Consider the following 23978-nt stretch of genomic DNA (forward strand, 5'->3'; position numbering starts at 1 on the left):
ATTCATTCTATAATAAAATGTGAATATTTAGAAGAAATTTGTCAAACTTTTATGTACAATTTTATTTTTATATAATTTGCTTGCAATTGTGTTTAAAGCATTATCATACTGTATGTTCTAGTTTTATAGGCTTCAATTATAAAAATTTTAGTAGTAGCCTTCCTATCTCTAGGTCTGTTATCACCCAGTTTGTGTTATCACTGTTGATACATAGCGCCCGATCTCCCATCTAAAGAGATTGCGGGGTGATATTCAGTTGTCCCCCGTCATCGCCCCTATCGAGCCACTTAAGTTACTCGACTGCTATGGACGCCCATAAGGGTCACTGTTCGCGCATTTGAATAACTGCCAGCGGGCGTGAGCGGGTGTGGGAGGGGGGACGGACATTTGAATACCACCCTGTATAAGAAACTGTTAATAAATACCTAAATAGTAATAAATTGGTACATATGTTTTCCTTGGTTTTAGCTTCATTTCTTCATATTTCAACCACATTTCTCCCATTGGTGCTTGATTTACTAGAACGGACAGAAAATGTAATGTGGTTTCCGTTCTGGACTCTGGATAGTGTATGACATTTGCAAGATGACATGTGGTTGACAGTGATTATAAGATATGGCGTTTTTTAGCCTTTCATTTTCTGTGATGTGCTGCATATAGGAGTATACAAATTGGAAGAAATGGGTTTTTAATTGCTGGAAAATGCAAAAGATGGGTGAAGAGGAAAGACTTAGATATTTTACACTAGAATTATTCAGGTATACTGTATAATCCTTCGTGTTCTTTTTGTGTTGGTGTTTTGCAGAGAGTAGTCTGTAGCAAACAAGTAGTAATTTAATGTCTACATATGATCATTAACACCACGTTTTTATTCTAGAAGAATATGGCACTAGCCGGAAACCAGTATGAAGGACCCATAAATAACTCAAGACACGACATGTGGATTTCCACTGTTCATAATGGAAAAGATGAAATTATCACAAGCCTTGTATCTGCCTTAGATTCTATGGTAAGTTCCATTTAAGAGAATGTTAAACATAAATTTTACACCTTATACAATATTAATAACAATCATTGGTTTTCAGGAGAATTTGATTTTTAGGCACTTTTTGATGATAAACGTTTGCACAAAATTCATCTTACGGATTTGTTAGGATAAATGCCCCCGTTTGGTGACATTGTAGTTTTTATTTCTGTGAGTTTGGTCTTTTTCAGTCTTATGAGTTAACAGTTCTAATTCTACAAAGTTATCATATTACAACAAATCATTCTGAACAGTGGTTGAAGTAAATATTTTGATGTGGGGGTATGGAAATATCAAGGGGGGGGGTTACTTAGGCAGTGCTAAGGCCTGAGCCCTCCGAATTTTCCATACCCCCACTTCAAAATAATGACACAGTGACCTGGGCATAATGCCCATGGTCAACTACCAGGGGCAAAGCCCTCTACTTACCTAACATGCACCACAGGCCTGAGGCCTGACTGCGCCAATGGGCCTAGTTCCTTACAACCCTAGTGGTCTAGGTGGTGTTAAATAAGTGAAGGTTATCAAAACCGCCTGCAGTGGCACTGGTAGAGACTGCAGTGGGGAGCATTGATTAGCTCTTTTCCTTTCCATCACTGCAACACTCTCCGATCCTCAGCTGCTTTCTTCGGCTACTGGCCTATCCTGGCCAGCAGCGCCTCCTCTTCTTTCTTCTGCTGGGTCTTGTCTAGTGAACATTGCTCTGTGTGTACCCCCCTTAACATCCATACGTAACTGCTTCCATTCACAGTTTCAGGACTGTTTTCGGGCTGCACCCACTCTGCGATATTCCCTCCATGGCACAACTAGCAACTAACTTCCAAACCTGTAAGCCCTGGAACTCACCTCTAAGGAAAGCTTATTCGTAAGCTATGCTACCCAAGTACATACTATTTATCTGGTCTCCATATAACGTTAGTTATGTTCTCGTTCTACACTGACACAGCCCGCTGACCGCAGACTGGATCATATAACCCTCCAACAACCTCTATAATATGACTGGACCAAATTCCCATGTGTGGCACGTAATCTGCACAAAGTCTGATTCCATTTAGATTGTAAAGTTACAAGCAGGGCCTTCAAGCCTCTTTGTCTACAGTCTGTTATTCCCTTTTGTTCACAATTGTAAAGCGCAACGCAATATATTGGCTCTATATAAAAAATTGATAATAATAATGGTAAGCTATAATAAGCAGGGTCCTCTCTACCCTCAGACTCATGTGCGTCGCTCTAATATGTATGTCCCTTTTGTGTCTCTCAGTGAATAATAATACTTGCCCTTCTACTTGTGTCACATGCTGATATTGTACATATTCCCATTTTGTTATGATATCATCTATTTGTATTCTTTTACTTGTTATTATACTTAATGAAACTCGTGTATTATCCTTGTGTGCATGTATTATTCTTGCATTGAATTTAGAGGTAATTGTATTCATGTAATTTTGATTATACCGATCTGCGGAATCTGCAACGCCATACAAACAAATGATGATGATAAAACAGATTTAATATGACTGCAATGTTACATGATACCAGCTATCATTACTCATTTCTGCACACAATCTGTCCATGTTGGCAAAAGAATAAAATAATAATCATAATAAATATACGATTTAAAATAATGCATATAAGAGTAAATAAAATGTAAATAAAAACAAGAAAAAATCTGCAGTCTCACTATCTCACACATTTTCTTTAATACTATAGAAATAGAGACTCCCGCTTAATTTTCTGCTGTGGGAGTATACAAAATGTGTAGTATTGAAAGAACTCTTTTGTGATTATTATACAGTCCAGGATGTGACAAATGTTAATTTATTGATTTAAAAACAGTGAATATTGTTGTGGGATGTACTTTAAAAGAAATATAGCAACAGGTGTTAAGAAACTTATAAAATGTTTCCTTAGAAAACAGATTTGTTCTGACAAACAAAAAAAAAAAGAAAAGAGTATAGTAAGATGAGTCTATACCTGCAGGATACTTTACCTTAACTTTATTTTTAAATTATTTATGTAATCAGACAATGCAAAATACTATTTCTGTGTATAGCTACAGGTTGCTTTAAAGTTTTGAATACACCTAAATATAAAAGACACTCCTATCTAGTGTGGCCAATCCTGGGCCATCTTTTCAATCCTAGGAATCTGGATTGAAAAATGATCAATCCTGAGATTCCGGGGATACCCGGGATTGGTTTCTTTTCAATGTGCCCCCTCCCGCCCAGCCCACATAACTCAATCTCATCTGGACGGGTGGTGAGGTGCAGGGTAGTGCAGGCGGTGAGGTCCGGGCGGCAGGCGGCTGGCTGCGCAGCGTGACCTCTGACTTCATGTCATGCTGCTGCACAGTGTGCACAGCAGGGGGCAGGGGGAGCCGGGCAGCGTCTGAGCCTCCTGAGGACACTCAACGCTGCTCGGCATTGAAATGAAAACAAAGGGGCTGGCTAGTCCCGAAATCCCTGGGATTGGAGCTTCCATTCCCAGGATTGAAACCCGGGCAATTATTGGCCAAAATCCCGGGATCCAGTTGATCCTGATCCCGGGATTGGTCACCATACTCCTATCCTCTGTTATCTAAACTGGTCTGTTTGCATTACTTTACAGTGCACTGCGCTCTCCAAACTTAATGCTGAAGTGGCCTGTATAGCTGTACATGAAGAGAACTCGTTTGTAGTTGGGACTGAAAAGGGGAAATTTTATTTAAACTCCAGAAAAGAGCTTCAGACAGATTTCCAACAGTTCTGTGGTAAGTTATTTATCCAAGGAATAGCTTTCCAATCCTTGTAACCAGGTTTGTTGCCTTTATTCTACTGATCATTATGGTGGAATATCTTTCCTAGTCCTAAAAACGCATCTGACTCCTATGTATTTTTCATTGGTGCTTGAATTTTTAATTTTGCCTACTCCTGTTGTACTTTCTCTGTCATGATTTATACTCAGTCAAGTCACATTATTATGACCACCGGCTCCTAGCCAGAGTAACCACCGTGTGCAGCACAGACAGCAGCTAGAGGGGCTGAACTGTCATTTTAGACTCACGTCTGGTAGACCCCAGGTTCATTTTGACGGTGAGCTGCTCCACTGTAGCATGTCGGTAGGCCCTCACACACGTTGGCAGCCGACGCTCACCTCTCACATCAATGGCACGCAGTTTCCATGTTGGTCATTCACAATGGTGCCATTTGTACAGTCATGATATACCTTCACTACAGCATCACGCAAACAGTTCACAAACTGCGCTGTTTCAGAAATACTGCCACCCTTGGCCCTAAGGCCAATAATCATCCCTATTTGCAACTCTAATAAATCAACAGTTTTATCCATCACAGCAACGAGTGATATGTGTGCAAACGGCCTATCACACACTTTATATACCCACCAAGCCAGCGCACGACACGTGACATACTTCATGGGCTACGTGCTGCTGACATCAAATGTAGGAGGTGGTCATAATAATTTAACTTGACCGACAGATATATTTGTGATGAGTCACCTTATATTCAATACATATTGGATGTATTATGGTATTATGTAATAACAGTGGATAGATTTCATCAAGTATAAGTATCATACCTATACTTTCAAACTAAAACCATTTCAATGTTTCAGTGGCAACTAGTAATAATTTAAATTGGTTGATGTTGTTGGTTGACTATTTAAAAAAAAAAATGACATAATGTATAAAGATATGCATAAATATTAAAAATATCTTAATTTACAAAGAGAACAATATTAAAAGGTATACAAAGATATTCTGTAGAAGCTAAGTAACATACTGTATGACATTGTTTAATAATGTTGAATTCTTTGTCTTTAAATACATATAATAATACCCAAAACAGTGGAATACATAGGATATCCTGGCCCCCCAGGGATGGCAGCTGTCAAGACACCGACAGTGGCATCCCGGAGATCAAAATCCCGACAGCTGTCTAAAAGGTTACCTAACCCTTACTCTTCTCCCCCCCCAACCCTAACCCACCTTTCTCGCAGCCTGCCCATAAGCCCTCTCCCCCCCCACCCAACCTAACCTTAGCCCTCCCGAGTGGTGCCTGACCCACAGTCCCCGCAGCCTAACCCTAGCACTCCCCAGGGGTGGCTAACCCTAACCGCTTCTCCCCGCTGCATAACCCTCCCACCCCTGCGGCCTAACCCTAACAATCCCCCCGCAGCCTAACCTAATACCCCACCCCCAGGGCTTACCTGTGTAAAATTGAAGTGTTGACTCTATCGGGTTTCCGGCAATTTCATGATGACGGCGTTGGCATTCTGACCGCTGGGATGCCAAATGCCGACATCTTGACTACACGCCAAAAAGATTATGAACTAGTATTCATAGCAGTTGCAGGGCATATTAAATAACCACGTAAAACAGACAATAAAAATAATGAAACCACATAATGGGCCTAATTCAGAGACGGGCTGCTGCATTGTGCGTGGTTTACATGCACCTTTGAATTAGGCCCAATATGACATAATTGTAATTTACCTTAGAAAGGTGGGTTATGGACATTAATATTTTATGTCTTTGTTTTTCAAAAACATCATTTGTAGTTTATTATTTTAATTTTACTGTACTAATTTTACATTGCTTATTCCGCAGCAAAATCTATTCATGCAAATTTTTACTGCAACTTTGCTTATTGTAAGGGAATACTCAGATAAATATAATTGATCATAGAACACCAGTGCATATATTAATCCATTATATTCAACTTCTGATCTTGTCATTTTTTAAATGTTATTTGCAGTGGGTGCCCATAGAGAAGAGCAGGGAGCTGAGGACCAAAGGAGAAGCAGGGATTCCACCCGGAATGTCCAGCAAGTGTCACCAAACCCGACTTCTGATATTTACCTTCTCCGGAAGATGGTTGAGGAGATCTTTGATGTACTATATAGTAAGCAAAAAAATGCTTTTATCAAACTATAAAAAAATAAATTACAGGGTGTATTTTCATGTGTGCTCCAAAGATTTGTACGCATACATACTGTATATAGGTTATTTTCCATATTGTTTACTTGTGTCCCCTTACACCTGAAGAGAGGTATAGCATAGGCGCATTTATAATGGGTGCAATGCACACGAGTCCCTGGGTCTTGGAGGGCCCCACATTGTGTACTCGGAGTATACATACCGTGTGCCGGTCAGCGTATCCCTCCGCATTTGTAAGGACATCTTCTCAGTGCTATCTTCTGTGCAGTGAAAGCAAAGACTAGCACTGTGCCAAAACGTTTACTCACTTGTGTGCGTGTGCCATCATCCCGAATATCACTGGGAAGGTAGCTCCACTGAGGAGGAGGGACCTGCGTGCAGGCACAAAGTAAGATGATGGGCTAAGGGCGCCTGCTGTACACTGGGGGGCCCCACTTTCAGGGGATTTCCAAGGCTGTGGTGACCAATTTGCAGATGAGAATGTTTTTGCAGGGGATCCGGTCAAGGGGTGTGGATCATAGGGATGACAGTCACTAGGTCGACAACTATTGGTCGACAGTGACTAGGTTGACACCTGAAATAGGACAAGGTCGACATGGAAAAAGGTCAACATGGTTTTTTTTAAATGTTTTTTTGTGTGTGTCATATTCTTCGTAAAAGTGACCGGGAACCCCAATTAGTGCACCGTTTCCCCTCGCATGACTGGCTTTGCTCGCCATGCTTCGGGGAAGTTGCCGTTCCCAATTGTAGTCCATGTGGATCGTAAAGTATGAAACAATTAAAAAAATTAAATAAAAAATGTGATAAACTCATGTCGACCTTTTTCCATGTCAGCCTAGTGACCATGTCGGCCTGTAGACCATATCGACCTAATGCATGTCGACCAATAGTGGTCGACCTAGTGAGTGTCGAACTAAGTGCCGTTGACCTAAAGACCAGATACCTCCGTCAAGTGTGTCCCCCTGCTGCAGCATTACACTGTACTCAGTGCTGATTGATGGAAATATGGGGAACCCCTACGCATTTTTTCCCCTGTATTTCTAGAACTAGGACTGGCTCATGACCCTGACGCTGGTTATACTTTTGGGGGGGACCCATACCTTTTTTTTTTGCCATTCTTTTACTTTTTCACAATTTTTTCACTAAAGAAGCCTGCGGAGATCGTGCTGATCATACTGATCTGTGCAGTGCTTCTCCCAAACACAAATGCCACAGGCAGGTCTATTTTTTGGGAGATGTTGCCGTCGGGTATTCGGTCAATACTTCGATGTTCTAAGGTCCGATTTTATGTAGATTTAAAGTCGATTTTGCCTTTAGTAAATACCCAGTTTGCAAAATTGCCTGAAAAACACCTAAAAACTCCAACTCGACCCCTAATAAAGATATTGCTAAATGTTATAAGCTCAAGCTGATCATTTTATTGGGTGTTGCCTATTATACCACACAACAGGGTCTCCGACGCATAGATGCTGCGCATTCACAGATCTAATGCTGTTGTATTAATGAGCATATCATTACATTTGTTCTTATGTGGCTCATATTTATGTTGTTCTGAGATAAATCAGGTGATCACGGTCTCTATTTATAAAGTGACAATTTACATAGTTATTTGCTTTCTATCAATGCAATATTTTGAGAGTATGTTCAGTAATTCATGTGCACCCACCCCTCCTGTGAAACAAAACAGAACAATGGGTCCCCCACGAAGAGCTGACCTATCAGCGAATGTAAAATAGTGCAGCTGAGTAAAAAATAAATAAATCATTGTCCATGTGCATTTGCTCAGCTGACACGGGTATGTACAATTTCTGTTTACTACAGAGCCCTGTGTGCAGCCTCAGCTTCCCCTGGCCACTTCCCAGTTCACTGCACTACATGAGCTAGCACACACTGCAGCAGCACTCCTGGTGTGTGTTACATGCAGTACAGTACGTGCTCTGGATCAAGTCAAATGCACCTATAATACTGAGCACATCTGGAGATTCCCCAGCTTCTCTAGGGTTGGGATTCAAACCAAATTGATGGGTTGGGTTTGTTTTGCCGGCGGGCGGGATCCCGGAGGTCTGAATACCGACCCGGGATCCCGACCGCCAGAATGCTGGCGAGGTGGGGTGTGTGTGTGGGGGGCTGGTTTGGGGGGTAGCCCCTTGCAGAGCCAGAGGTTCTGTTCCCACTCCATGCATGTCATGGACACTGTGTGTCGGCATTGGACGCTATTGGGATCCTGGCGTCACCTTCCTGACCACCGGGATCCCAACTGGTGGTCATGTGACTGCATCGCAAATTGACTAATGACATTATTTTGTGCTGAATAAATATATGTTAGCATATTTGAATGTCAGGCCTTTAAAAGTAGTGAGGGTAGAATTTTAGAGCACAGTGAATAAGATTGATAAAAGATTACTAGAGGCATTTTATTTGATTTCCCCCTTCCCACAGCATGACGCCAAAGGTCTGTATACTGTACGTGTTTTATTAAAACCAATGATTCTTTATCTCGGCGCCCATGCTCAGTATTGGTGGGAAACATGATATAATATGGGCAAGGAGGAACCCAAGACACAGCTGGCAGCTGGTTAATGTTTATGTTCTGCACACCACAACTCATACATTGTACAATTCCCTGTGTGGGCTGTACTTGCTGGGATTATGTGAATATCATCCCACAGCACAAAGAAAAGTAAATACAACTGCAGAAGCAAAATTAACTTTAATCCTTTTTGGGTTATTTCTTACATATTTCCACAGTAACGCACCCCTTCATATGTAATAATACAAAGTTTGTCTTTGTTTTAGGTGAGGCTTTGGGTATGTCAAATCTTGTGCCTGTGCCATATGAAAAGATTACAAAGAATAATGGTTCATTGGTGGTGCTTGGTTTACCTGATGGGATCCACTTCCAGAAGCCTTCTGAATATAACCTTAAGAGTCTAATGCTTATTTTAGAGCATAGTCACAACATCAGATTTAAGCTAAAAAGGTAAGTATTCAGATCTTATCACTTGCATCAATCTCTCATTGTGGTACTGTGTCTCCTTGTCACTGCTGGCCAACAGGTGGCCCTAGAGCAACAAGTAGTCTTCGGGACCTTCATTTGCAGCCCCCAGCTTATTCTGCTTTGTTTTTGTTTTTTTGTTTGTTATATCTGTAACACTTGTTTAAAATGCCTGTGGGTCTGTTATTGCAGATAAGTGTTTAAGGGCGATGTGCATTGGCGAATTTCCCTTTAGGCAAGTGAGGCACATGCCTAGGGGCGGCACTTGTTTCGAGGCGGCACTTGGATGCTTGTGTTGGTACTGTCAGCCAAAAAGTGCCAGTAACTGCAAAATATTTCCACTGTACTGTTGCATACACCATCATAAGTTGAGTGTAAATGGGTAGGATATGCACATACTGCCCCTGTAAACTGTCCTACTTAGTAAATATGCAGAAAGAAATTACCGAGGTAATGGGCCCGGTGCTAATAAAATGAGATGCTTGACCTTAAGCAGCTGTTTTAAAGGGATAGTTAATCCCTGGAGAGAACAATAGAATAGGAAAGGTATATACAGCGCTAAAAACTGGATATGGACTGTGATATGACAATACTGAATTTGTCCCCAGGACTGTGGCACTTTTCCATGGATTTTTTATAGTGGAATATGTCCGACTTCTACATGTGGTAATATACCAAACTATTGCTGTGCTTGCCCTATTGTCGTTATCAAAATATTTATTATTTATTTTTCATTTTAAAATTAACTGTTAAATTGTTGCAACCATTTTATGTAATAAAATATATTTAGTTTTTCCATATCCAGTTTTTAGCGCTGTATATACCTTTCCTATTCTACTTCGTAAATATATAAACATACTGTAATCATTCCTCCGGGTGCGGCGGATGATGGGCGAATGGCTGGGCACACTTCCTCCGGGTTCGGCGACGTCTGTGTGGTGGGTGACGGGTGGCTGGCTGCGCAGCGTGACCTCTGATTTCACGCCACGCTGCGCAGGGGGAGCTGGGCAGCGTCTGAGCTTCCTGAGGACACTCAACGCTGCCCGACACTGAAAAAAACAAGGAGCTTTCTAATCCCGAAATCCCTGGGATTGGAAGTTCCAATCCCGTGATTGAATCCCGGCCAATTTTAGGCCTAAATCCCAGGATCCCACCAATCCCGGGATTGGCCACCCTACTTATAACCAATCAATAAAAATAATAAAATTAGGCAGGTGGGGGGCGGCGTTTGCCTAGGGGCGCCCTCACCCCTAAATTCACCCCTGGTGATGTGCAGACCATTTTTAAGGTTATACGGTTGCCCATGCAGCCCCAGAAGTGAATGTATTTGCCCATCACAGTATATCAGGCTCTACCTTGTTCATGGAAGCAATAGCCAAGGTTAGTGAGTGCAGATGCTTCTGTCTACTTGCTGGTTTAAGATCACAGGGAAACCAGGCTATTGTCACCATAGAACCCCAGCTAGAGAGAAAAGTGTTAGCCACAGCACCTGGACAGATAGTCTATCCACACATGGTGAGCTATACACTTGTGCATCCGTAGCAGGGAGCTAGCTGAATATGTAGTGGTGTGGGAACACCAATTGGGCAAATCAGCGTTGGAAAACACATAGTTTGCCAGAAGATGTACCTCACATCTGAATTGCATGCTGAATGGATTACTGCAGGACCCGGCTGTATGGAAGGCTGATATTCCAGCTGTTAGAGCATTTGTGGCAGCTGTTTAAACAGAGGTAAAGATGATTCCGGTGAGCCGCAAATGGCTTAAGTGAAGAACCGCAACCTGGCTAGTAGTGTGGCCACTTAAACAGGTGAAATGACGTGCATGGCAAGTTGACACAAGGGCAGAGTGAGAGATGGATTTGATGTGATTTATATGCAAGATGGGATAAATTATTTTTAACTTTCTTGGTATTGTCACTAAGGGGGAGATGTACTAAGCCTTGGAAAGTGAAAAATTGCAGAGAGATAAAGAACCAGCCAATCAACTTCTAACTAGAGATGAGCGGGTTCGGTTTCTCTGAATCCGAACCCGCCAGAACTTCATGTTTTTTTTCACGGGTCCGAGCGACTCGGATCTTCCCGCCTTGCTCGGTTAACCCGAGCGCGCCCGAACGTCATCATGACGCTGTTGGATTCTCGCGAGGCTCGGATTCTATCGCGAGACTCGGATTCTATATAAGGAGCCGCGCGTCGCCGCCATTTTCACACGTGCATTGAGATTGATAGGGAGAGGACGTGGCTGGCGTCCTCTCCGTTTAGAATAGATTAGAGAGACACTTGATTTACTAATTTTGGGGAGCATTAGGAGTACTCAGTACAGTGCAGAGTTTTGCTGATAGTGACCACCAGTTTTATTTATAATCCGTTCTCTGCCTGAAAAAAGCGATACACAGCACACAGTGACTCAGTCACATACCATATCTGTGTGCACTGCTCAGGCTCAGGCCAGTGTGCTGCATCATCTATTATCTATATATAATATTATATATATCTGTCTGACTGCTCAGCTCACACAGCTTATAATTGTGGGGGAGACTGGGGAGCACTACTGCAGTGCCAGTTATAGGTTATAGCAGGAGCCAGGAGTACATAATATATTATATAGTGAGTGACCACCAGACACACAGTGCAGTTTATTTAATATATCCGTTCTCTGCCTGAAAAAAGCGATACACACAGTGACTCAGTCAGTCACATACCATATCTGTGTGCACTGCTCAGGCTCAGGCCAGTGTGCTGCATCATCTATATATATTATATATCTGTCTGACTGCTCAGCTCACACAGCTTATAATTGTGGGGGAGACTGGGGAGCACTACTGCAGTGCCAGTTATAGGTTATAGCAGGAGCCAGGAGTACATAATATTATATTAAAATTAAACAGTGCACACTTTTGCTGCAGGAGTGCCACTGCCAGTGTGACTAGTGACCAGTGACCTGACCACCAGTATATATAATATTAGTAGTATACTATCTCTTTATCAACCAATCTATATTAGCAGCAGACACAGTACAGTGCGGTAGTTCACGGCTGTGGCTACCTCTGTGTCGGCACTCGGCAGCCCGTCCATAATTGTATATACCACCTAACCGTGGTTTTTTTTTCTTTCTTTATACATACATACTAGTTACGAGTATACTATCTCTTTATCAACCAGTCTATATTAGCAGCAGACACAGTACAGTGCGGTAGTTCACGGCTGTGGCTACCTCTGTGTCGGCACTCGGCAGCCCGTCCATAATTGTATATACCACCTAACCGTGGTTTTTTTTTCTTTCTTTATACATACATACTAGTTACGAGTATACTATCTCTTTATCAACCAGTCTATATATTAGCAGCAGACACAGTACAGTGCGGTAGTTCACGGCTGTGGCTACCTCTGTGTCGGCACTCGGCAGCCCGTCCATAATTGTATATACCACCTAACCGTGGTTTTTTTTTCTTTCTTTATACATACATACTAGTTACGAGTATACTATCTCTTTATCAACCAGTCTATATATTAGCAGCAGACACAGTACAGTGCGGTAGTTCACGGCTGTGGCTACCTCTGTGTCGGCACTCGGCAGCCCGTCCATAATTGTATATACCACCTAACCGTGGTTTTTTTTTCTTTCTTTATACATACATACTAGTTACGAGTATACTATCTCTTTATCAACCAGTCTATATATTAGCAGCAGACACAGTACAGTGCGGTAGTTCACGGCTGTGGCTACCTCTGTGTCGGCACTCGGCAGCCCGTCCATAATTGTATATACCACCTAACCGTGGTTTTTTTTTCTTTCTTTATACATACATACTAGTTACGAGTATACTATCTCTTTATCAACCAGTCTATATTAGCAGCAGACACAGTACAGTGCGGTAGTTCACGGCTGTGGCTACCTCTGTGTCGGCACTCGGCAGCCCGTCCATAATTGTATATACCACCTAACCGTGGTTTTTTTTTCTTTCTTTATACATACATACTAGTTACGAGTATACTATCTCTTTATCAACCAGTCTATATATTAGCAGCAGACACAGTACAGTGCGGTAGTTCACGGCTGTGGCTACCTCTGTGTCGGCACTCGGCAGCCCGTCCATAATTGTATATACCACCTAACCGTGGTTTTTTTTTCTTTCTTTATACATACATACTAGTTACGAGTATACTATCTCTTTATCAACCAGTCTATATATTAGCAGCAGACACAGTACAGTGCGGTAGTTCACGGCTGTGGCTACCTCTGTGTCGGCACTCGGCAGCCCGTCCATAATTGTATATACCACCTAACCGTGGTTTTTTTTTCTTTCTTTATACATACATACTAGTTACGAGTATACTATCTCTTTATCAACCAGTCTATATATTAGCAGCAGACACAGTACAGTGCGGTAGTTCACGGCTGTGGCTACCTCTGTGTCGGCACTCGGCAGCCCGTCCATAATTGTATACTAGTATCCAATCCATCCATCTCCATTGTTTACCTGAGGTGCCTTTTAGTTGTGCCTATTAAAATATGGAGAACAAAAATGTTGAGGTTCCAAAATTAGGGAAAGATCAAGATCCACTTCCACCTCGTGCTGAAGCTGCTGCCACTAGTCATGGCCGAGACGATGAAATGCCAGCAACGTCGTCTGCCAAGGCCGATGCCCAATGTCATAGTACAGAGCATGTCAAATCCAAAACACCAAATATCCGTAAAAAAAGGACTCCAAAACCTAAAATAAAATTGTCGGAGGAGAAGCGTAAACTTGCCAATATGCCATTTACCACACGGAGTGGCAAGGAACGGCTGAGGCCCTGGCCTATGTTCATGGCTAGTGGTTCAGCTTCACATGAGGATGGAAGCACTCAGCCTCTCGCTAGAAAAATGAAAAGACTCAAGCTGGCAAAAGCAGCACAGCAAAGAACTGTGCATTCTTCGAAATCCCAAATCCACAAGGAGAGTCCAATTGTGTCGGTTGCGATGCCTGACCTTCCCAACACTGGACGTGAAGAGCATGCGCCTTCCACCATTTGCACGCCCCCTGCAAGTGCTGGAAGGAGCACCCGCAGTCCAGTTCCTGATAGTCAGATTGAAGATGTCAGTGTTGAAGTACACCAGGATGAGGAGGATATGGGTGTTGCTGGCGCTGGGGAGGAAATTGACCAGGAGGATTCTGATGCTGAGGTGGTTTGTTTAAGTCAGGCACCCGGGGAGACACCTGTTGTCCGTGGGAGGAATATGGCCGTTGACATGCCAGGTGAAAATACCAAAAAAATCAGCTCTTCGGTGTGGAGGTATTTCACCAGAAATGCGGACAACAGGTGTCAAGCCGTGTGTTCCCTTTGTCAAGCTGTAATAAGTAGGGGTAAGGACGTTAACCACCTCGGAACATCCTCCCTTATACGTCACCTGCAGCGCATTCATAATAAGTCAGTGACAAGTTCAAAAACTTTGGGTGACAGCGGAAGCAGTCCACTGACCAGTAAATCCCTTCCTCTTGTAACCAAGCTCACGCAAACCACCCCACCAACTCCCTCAGTGTCAATTTCCTCCTTCCCCAGGAATGCCAATAGTCCTGCAGGCCATGTCACTGGCAATTCTGACGAGTCCTCTCCTGCCTGGGATTCCTCCGATGCATCCTTGCGTGTAACGCCTACTGCTGCTGGCGCTGCTGTTGTTGCCGCTGGGAGTCGATGGTCATCCCAGAGGGGAAGTCGTAAGCCCACTTGTACTACTTCCAGTAAGCAATTGACTGTTCAACAGTCCTTTGCGAGGAAGATGAAATATCACAGCAGTCATCCTACTGCAAAGCGGATAACTGAGTCCTTGACAACTATGTTGGTGTTAGACGTGCGTCCGGTATCCGCCGTTAGTTCACAGGGAACTAGACAATTTATTGAGGCAGTGTGCCCCCGTTACCAAATACCATCTAGGTTCCACTTCTCTAGGCAGGCGATACCGAGAATGTACACGGACGTCAGAAAAAGACTCACCAGTGTCCTAAAAAATGCAGTTGTACCCAATGTCCACTTAACCACGGACATGTGGACAAGTGGAGCAGGGCAGGGTCAGGACTATATGACTGTGACAGCCCACTGGGTAGATGTATGGACTCCCGCCGCAAGAACAGCAGCGGCGGCACCAGTAGCAGCATCTCGCAAACGCCAACTCTTTCCTAGGCAGGCTACGCTTTGTATCACCGCTTTCCAGAATACGCACACAGCTGAAAACCTCTTACGGCAACTGAGGAAGATCATCGCGGAATGGCTTACCCCAATTGGACTCTCCTGTGGATTTGTGGCATCGGACAACGCCAGCAATATTGTGTGTGCATTAAATATGGGCAAATTCCAGCACGTCCCATGTTTTGCACATACCTTGAATTTGGTGGTGCAGAATTTTTTAAAAAACGACAGGGGCGTGCAAGAGATGCTGTCGGTGGCCAGAAAAATTGCGGGACACTTTCGGCGTACAGGCACCACGTACAGAAGACTGGAGCACCACCAAAAACTACTGAACCTGCCCTGCCATCATCTGAAGCAAGAAGTGGTAACGAGGTGGAATTCAACCCTCTATATGCTTCAGAGGTTGGAGGAGCAGCAAAAGGCCATTCAAGCCTATACAATTGAGCACGATATAGTAGGTGGAATGCACCTGTCTCAAGTGCAGTGGAGAATGATTTCAACGTTGTGCAAGGTTCTGATGCCCTTTGAACTTGCCACACGTGAAGTCAGTTCAGACACTGCCAGCCTGAGTCAGGTCATTCCCCTCATCAGGCTTTTGCAGAAGAAGCTGGAGGCATTGAAGAAGGAGCTAAAAGGGAGCGATTCCGCTAGGCATGTGGGACTTGTGGATGCAGCCCTTAATTCGCTTAACAAGGATTCACGGGTGGTCAATCTGTTGAAATCAGAGCACTACATTTTGGCCACCGTGCTCGATCCTAGATTTAAAGCCTACCTTGGATCTCTCTTTCCGGCAGACACAGGTCTGCTGGGGTTGAAAGACCTGCTGGTGACAAAATTGTCAAGTCAAGCGGAACGCGACCTGTCAACATCTCCTCCTTCACATTCTCCCGCAACTGGGGGTGCGAGGAAAAGGCTCAGAATTCCGAGCCCACCCGCTGGCGGTGATGCAGGGCAGTCTGGAGCGACTGCTGATGCTGACATCTGGTCCGGACTGAAGGACCTGACAACGATTACGGACATGTCGTCTACTGTCACTGCATATGATTCTCTCAACATTGATAGAATGGTGGAGGATTATATGAGTGACCGCATCCAAGTAGGCACGTCACACAGTCCGTACTTATACTGGCAGGAAAAAGAGGCAATTTGGAGGCCCTTGCACAAACTGGCTTTATTCTACCTAAGTTGCCCTCCCACAAGTGTGTACTCCGAAAGAGTGTTTAGTGCCGCCGCTCACCTTGTCAGCAATCGGCGTACGAGGTTACATCCAGAAAATGTGGAGAAGATGATGTTCATTAAAATGAATTATAATCAATTCCTCCGCGGAGACATTGACCAGCAGCAATTGCCTCCACAAAGTACACAGGGAGCTGAGATGGTGGATTCCAGTGGGGACGAATTGATAATCTGTGAGGAGGGGGATGTACACGGTGATATATCGGAGGGTGAAGATGAGGTGGACATCTTGCCTCTGTAGAGCCAGTTTGTGCAAGGAGAGATTAATTGCTTCTTTTTTGGGGGGGGTCCAAACCAACCCGTCATATCAGTCACAGTCGTGTGGCAGACCCTGTCACTGAAATGATGGGTTGGTTAAAGTGTGCATGTCCTGTTTTGTTTATACAACATAAGGGTGGGTGGGAGGGCCCAAGGACAATTCCATCTTGCACCTCTTTTTTCTTTTCTTTTTCTTTGCATCATGTGCTGATTGGGGAGGGTTTTTTGGAAGGGACATCCTGCGTGACACTGCAGTGCCACTCCTAGATGGGCCCGGTGTTTGTGTCGGCCACTAGGGTCGCTAATCTTACTCACACAGTCAGCTACCTCATTGCGCCTCTTTTTTTCTTTGCGTCATGTGCTGTTTGGGGAGGGTTTTTTGGAAGGGACATCCTGCGTGACACTGCAGTGCCACTCCTAGATGGGCCCGGTGTTTGTGTCGGCCACTAGGGTCGCTAATCTTACTCACACAGCTACCTCATTGCGCCTCTTTTTTTCTTTGCGTCATGTGCTGTTTGGGGAGGGTTTTTTGGAAGGGACATCCTGCGTGACACTGCAGTGCCACTCCTAGATGGGCCCGGTGTTTGTGTCGGCCACTAGGGTCGCTTATCTTACTCACACAGCGACCTCGGTGCAAATTTTAGGACTAAAAATAATATTGTGAGGTGTGAGGTATTCAGAATAGACTGAAAATGAGTGTAAATTATGGTTTTTGAGGTTAATAATACTTTGGGATCAAAATGACCCCCAAATTCTATGATTTAAGCTGTTTTTTAGTGTTTTTTGAAAAAAACACCCGAATCCAAAACACACCCGAATCCGACAAAAAAAATTCGGTGAGGTTTTGCCAAAACGCGTTCGAACCCAAAACACGGCCGCGGAACCGAACCCAAAACCAAAACACAAAACCCGAAAAATTTCAGGCGCTCATCTCTACTTCTAACTGCCATGTTACTGGCTGTGTTTGCAGAAATGACAGTAAGGGGCTGATTGTCTTATAGTTTTCCAAGGCTTAGTAAATAGACCTCTTAGCCTGGAACAAGCACGTGTCAAATAAAGTTTTTATCATTTATGTGTATATTTGATTGTTATTGTTATAAGCTCAAGTTTATTGGGTATTGCTTATTATAGCGCTGCTGTTCTTCTCATAACAAGGTCTCCAAAGCAGAGAGCCGCTAGTTTTCTATGGTTTTCTGTCTTATGTTCAAGAAGTTATGGTGCGTATACTGCTGTGCAGAACTTTTAGACCAGCCAAAAAGGTACAGACATATATCCTGCTCAACCTAGCTGGTGATGAGGCTGTTGATAAGGTAGACACATTTGTCTCTTCAGAGGGAAAAGATCAAGAATACCCAGAAAGACTGATAAAAAAGTATGATGAGCTTTCCCTCCCACCCTCCTGACACAGCAGCAGCGGCACCATGGCGGCTTCCTACCTGAGCACAGAGAAGATCTGGTTTGATAAATACAAATATGATGACGCAGAGAAGCAGTACTATGAACACCTTAGTGTGGCATCTCAACAGAACACATACAGCCTACCACAGGAGGACGGAGCAAGCACAATCCTCAGGGATATTGCCAGAGCCAGGGAGAATGTACAGAACGGCTACTGATCCCACAAACAGTGAGGACCACGGAGCGCTCCTTTCAGTTGTCTCCAGTCTAGATCGCGAGAACCAGAGCCTGCACAAAGTGGTGAAGGATCTTCAGCTGGCTATCTCCAAGCTGGAAGCAGAATAGTTATACTTAAGCAATCTTCCTCAGAAGCCTTTTGTGTGCAAGCGTCCAGCCCCCACGCCTGCACCTCCCTGCCCTGTGTAGACTTGTGAACTGAAGAAGGCTAAAGAGGAGGATGATGATGATGATGATGATGATGATATTGTTTTATTTGGGAGTGATGAAGAGGAAGATAAGAATGTTGCCAAGATCAAAGAAGACCAGATTTGTCAGTATGCAGAGAGGAAATCTAAGAAACCCGGAGTGATCGACAAGTCCTCCATCTTGCTGGATGTGAAACCGTGGGATGATGAGACCGACATGGCAAAGCTGGAGGAGTGTGTGCGCATCATACAGATGAAAGAGAAACAAAAATGGAAGGTTCGACTTTATGGCGCAAAGCTGCCCGTCCACTGAAAATATCAGAATAAACGTCACCACATTTATATAGCAATGTACAAAAAAGGAAATTATATTATTCTGTGTCCAGGGCGCATACACATAAAAGATCATGTATATTTGCATAGAATACAATACATCCCTTATTTTTACAAAGATTAATGATTCCCTTCAGTAATAGGACCAAAGATCAGTGTTGCTTGTCTAATGGATTCTTCTAACAATCTGGAATTAATTCCTGCAAGTTCATGCAAAGATAAAAACGGGAAAGAAGCATGTGTAGAATAGCTTCAAGTGAAGATGTAACCCCCTTATCGTATCCACAAAGGAAAGCGTACCCCACTCACACAGAGTCAGGTAAGTGGGTGTACATCAAGGTATCTTTTAAGATGGTTCAAGCAAAGAATATCTATATATCTCCCTTCAATTCAGGATGGAAATCAAATGACTTAGCGTACCCAAAACTCACACTGAGTCAGAAAAATGGGTTCCCATAAAGGTATCTTTAGAATCGAAATATTAACCAAATGCGTACCCAAACTCACATAAATTAGGTATAGCAAATTCCTATAAAGGTATCTTTAGAGTTATGATGACAGTCAAATGCGTACCCAAACTCATATGAATAATGAATTGCTGACTCCTATAAAGGTATCTTTATACACGTCCAAACTGTACACTTTTTTCCTTTGGAATCAGATAGCATTTCTCTCCGAACAATGCAAAATAAAACAAGTTTTATTTCCACATGTGAAAAATGTATTTTGAGCAATCCAAAAAATAAAAGAAATGCCACCATGCATAAGTAACGAAGTCAATAAAAATATGAAAAAAATTATTTAAAAAGTTAAAAACCGATCCTGAGAGGAACCAAAGTCCCAAATGTAAAAAAGAATTCATGTTCAATTCTCCTTTAAAAGCTACTCCCAGTACAGCAGTCGACACGTTTCGGTCTTAAATAGACCTTTATCAAGACAAGTTGTTATTATTCTTTTATTTTTTGGATAACTCTAAAGATACCTTTATAGGAATTTCCTATCCCTAATTTGTGTTAGTTGGGGTACGCATTTGGCTAATATTTCTATTCTAAAGATACCTATATAGGAACCCATTTTCCTGACTCAGTGTGAGTTTTGGGTACGCTAAGTCATTTGATTTCCATCCTGAATTGAAGAGAGATATATAGATATTCTTTGCTTGAACCATCTTAAAAGATACCTTGATGTGCACCCACTTACCTGGCTCCATGTGAGTGGGGTACGCTTTCATTTGTGGATACGATCAGGGGTTACATCTTCACTTGAAGATTTTCTACACATGTTTCTTTCCCGTTTTTTATCTTTACATGAACTTGGAGGAATTCGTTCCAGATTGTTAGAAGATTCCAATAGACGAGCAACACTGATCTTTGGTCCTATTACTGAAGGGAATCACTCAGCTTCGTAAAAATAAGGGATGTATTGTATTCTGTGCAAATTTACATGATCTTTTATGTGTATGCGCCCTGGACACGGAATAATATAATTTCCTTTTTTGCACCATACAGATGGTCAGGCTGCAGTGGGGCTCCTCCAAGCTGGTACCGTTGGGGTACGGCATCAAAAAGCTGCAGATCTAGTGTGTGGTGGAGGACGACGTGGTTGGCACAGTCACTCTCTAGGAAGAAATCACAAAGTTTGAGGACTATTTTGAGAGTGTGAACATTGCTGCCTTCAACAACACTGACCCTGGACTGTTTTAAAAAAAAAAAAAGTTTGAAAAGAAATGCTTACCAGTGAAATATGTTATAATGGACAGACATGCTTTTAATACTGCTGTGCAGAGCACCTCTAAGAGTATCCAGTAAGTGCCAAACGCAATGCGCATTTCGCGGGATAGATGAGGGCTGTCACATCTGTACATGTTCCTGTTGTGATATTTGTCAAAGCATCTCAGCATGGCCATGGTGATATCTGCCTGCAGCATAACAAAGCCATTGGTTTTGCTTCCAGGGCCCTTACTGAGTTACGTTATGCTCAGATTGAAAATAAACAGTTTTCCTCTAGTCTTTGCTTGTCTAAAGTTTCACAAGTTCATCTGTGGGCTTCCAGTGCTGGTCCATGATCTGAGGTTACCATCTGGATGTGGTGTACAAATGTGGATTGGACCTCCTTGTCGCTGACTCCTTATCACATTCTTACCTTCTGGACTCAGGTGTCCCTGATGATGGCTAGGATGTCATGGAGTCATCCATGCCTCTATTGGTTTTGACAGGACTGTGCAGGGATCCTCCAACAGGCACAACAGCTATATGGTGCAATCTAACAGTGTTTTGTTTACAGGCGCCACTTCTAGATGTCTATGAGCCAGCAAAACATCCATCATCATGGACAATGAGTTCCTGAAGAAACACCTATTGGGGTCCAAAATTCCAGGACTATGTTAATCTCTAATTTTTACAGTTTGTCCTTTGCCCTCTCATCCAGCACCCGTCACACTCCACGCAACTGTTTATTGTTCTTTATGTTTAAAAATGGGGATGCAGATGCTTGCTGTATGTGGATGATGGAAGTTGCATCATTGCCATTCACCTGTTATAGAGGAAGTGTTTGTTATACAAGGTGTTTGTTATACACACTTCTGCAGCTCCCAGAGTCTTGTGGTGATTTGCACACAGACCACTTTACACTACCCTCCACTGTCCTTTGCCTACACTTTTTAACTAAAGTTTTTGACAAATGTATATGTGTACTTAACCACATGTAGATATAAGTATTATATATTGATCTTGTTTATTTATATTGTGCAACTTTTTCTGATATAGAGCAATTGAAGAATCCAGCGTAGACTCAAAACCTTGTGCAGATTACAGTTGCTCCGCTGTCATCACAAAGCCTGTTCCAGAAACAGGTCCAAGTCCCAAAGTCTCCAAACCATCAAACCAGGAGAATCCATCCAGTGTACCAAACTTCATGTACAATGTCTCGCTACCTAGTCAGCATTGTGTGGAGCTGAAGCAGGAGGTTCACTCAAATCTGCCTATACAGAACACGACCTGTGATGTAGCACCCCACAAGTCACCAGGAGAGCAGAAGCAGGACTTCTCAGAATGCTCCGGTGAGGACAGGGTCATGTTCCTGACAACAGTATATTTACACATTACTTGGTCACTTGTTTAAACGTTTAAAATCACATTTTAAAATACTACTGTGAATTTTCTACCACAAGATCCAATTTTATAAGCAGGATTACAATGGAAAGGGTGTAGCACAGCACACTGGTTTTTAAATGTTGTTGGTATCAGTAAGATTTCATTACCTACTAATCAGAGCTGAAGGAAAGGTTGATGCCTTTTTCTCTAATTGAATGATAAGATCTCCGGAATGTTTATCCATCCATGCTATTTGTGGATGAAAGATAACATTTAAACAACAGTTACACTCCTGCTCCCCTGGGGTATCCTTCCTCTGCTTCTGGTGAAATCATTCAGTAACCAATAAGTGTGTGCACAGATGGTCACAACAGGGGGTCCTGTCACACCCACCCACTGCTATGTCATGCTACTGCTATAGCCTGCTAACATAACAATATATGAAAGCTAACATCAGTAGAGGAGCCTGTAGGAGTTGTGGGTAATACCCTTTTACAAGATATTCTAAACAGTGGATGTGTCTGTTAAAAATAATATAATCTGTTCTGCGGCTGTACAGGTTTTAGCAGAGTGCTGAAACATTGGTGCAGTTACAGTATACACCAGCCAGTGCATTTTCCTGTGTGTGTGGATGCAGCGCTAACGGCGCACATGAGAGGGATCATTAGTGCCTGTAGAGAAACACATGGTCAGTGTACATGGGCTTGTAAGAAAAATTTTGGCAAATAATAAGTGTAGACACTTTCCCATGATTGATTTGTCATGCATCTCTTACGCTGGGCCTAACACTGTTGTGGTTCACATTCTACTAACGTTTCAAACCGTCCTTCCCGTGTAACCAATTGTATATATTGGGCTTAATTCAGTAAGGATAGCAAATTCTGCTAATTAGCAGAATTTGCTGTCCTTTGGATCGCAATCTTGGTGTCCGCCCATCGCTGGGCAAGGCCGCCCAGCATGCTGACCGGAGCCTCCTCCACTTCAACAAGCACAGCTTAGCTGCGGCCACAGGAGACTCGCCGCCATCTTCCTGATCGCGGTGGCTGCATGTGAGATCACGCAGCCGCCGTGATCACAACCCTGACACGCCCCTATTCGGCCACCTCCCCCCCCCCCCCCCGTTCGGCCGCCTCCGCTCCTGCAACGCTCCATCTCCTCCCTGATTGACAGGAAGAGGCAATCGCATTTTCTGCGTACCCCTGCAGAAAATGCGGGCGCATGCGCATGATGGGCGCTGCGCATGCACCCGCATCTTTTTCTCAGAAATTGCGGTAGGATCGCTTATTGCGATCCAACCTGAATTAGGACCATTGTGCATATGTTGGCCTATTGCTCTTCTTCCTTCTATTGGTTAGCTCTTTCTGCCTGAATGGCAAATTATTACAATAAATAAAAATACTTGTATTTATTCACAGTGAGGTGCACTAGGCAGTCATATTTATTAACGTTTAATTGTCTGTTGTCAACTGTTAAGTTTAGCTCTGATCTGCCTTATAATTCTTGTCAATACTAAAGTTCGGTTTTGTTCCCTGAATGCAGGACAGCAATCTTCTACAGCAAGTAATAGTCTCAGACAAAATGTCCAAGCCTCGAAACGTGTGCTATTTTCAATAGTACATGACAAAACAGGTTAGTAAGTGTGTAGTATTTGACTACATAAAATATCATTTAATTACTGTTACAGGTGCAAACTGGTATTGCTTCATTTATCAAACTGGATATTTTTGAAAGACATTATTGTACATGAGCTGGTTCAAATCACTATTTAAATAAATAATATTGAATTAAATAAATAGCAGAGGTTTTCTCTTTATCTTATCTACTGTAGCCGAAAGCTTCATATTTTGTCTGGCTTTCAAGGTAAGACACCCATACATCTGCAACAAATTGCCACAATTTCCTGATTGCCTGATGCCTGGGTAGGGGAATTTGGAATATTCAACAAATTTTAAAATCTTGATTCCCCAATCCCAACTGGAAATGGTCGGGATCACCAAATCTGGGATCTTCAACATGACGAATTTCCCCGATATCTCTACGGATTGCCAACTAGCAGTTCCAGTCAGTTTGGAGATCAGGGAAATTGTGGTAAATGTATGGGGGCCTCAAACCTC

At 43.1% G+C, this 23978-nt stretch overlaps 1 protein-coding gene and 1 pseudogene across 5 annotated transcripts in view; both read left to right on the plus strand.

Moving 5' to 3' along the window:
* The window catches only part of GTF2IRD1 (GTF2I repeat domain containing 1), a 191923-nt gene that overhangs the window by 62170 nt on the left and 105775 nt on the right, over positions 1–23978 (plus strand). For 4 of the 5 annotated variants that reach the window (XM_063953724.1, XM_063953726.1, XM_063953722.1 and 1 more), the window contains exons 2-7: positions 878–1009; positions 3632–3773; positions 5779–5925; positions 8757–8940; positions 21538–21830; positions 23404–23493. In XM_063953724.1, the coding sequence (XP_063809794.1) occupies positions 884–1009; positions 3632–3773; positions 5779–5925; positions 8757–8940; positions 21538–21830; positions 23404–23493 (982 nt within the window). In that variant the 5' untranslated portion in view covers positions 878–883. The remainder of the gene's footprint in view (positions 1–877; positions 1010–3631; positions 3774–5778; positions 5926–8756; positions 8941–21537; positions 21831–23403; positions 23494–23978) is intronic. The other variant, XM_063953725.1, reaches the window with a different exon arrangement.
* On the plus strand, positions 18038–20475 carry LOC135050425 (elongation factor 1-delta-like; annotated as a pseudogene).

Source organism: Pseudophryne corroboree, chromosome 2 (assembly GCF_028390025.1).
Source record: "Pseudophryne corroboree isolate aPseCor3 chromosome 2, aPseCor3.hap2, whole genome shotgun sequence".
Lineage (NCBI taxonomy): Eukaryota > Metazoa > Chordata > Amphibia > Anura > Myobatrachidae > Pseudophryne > Pseudophryne corroboree.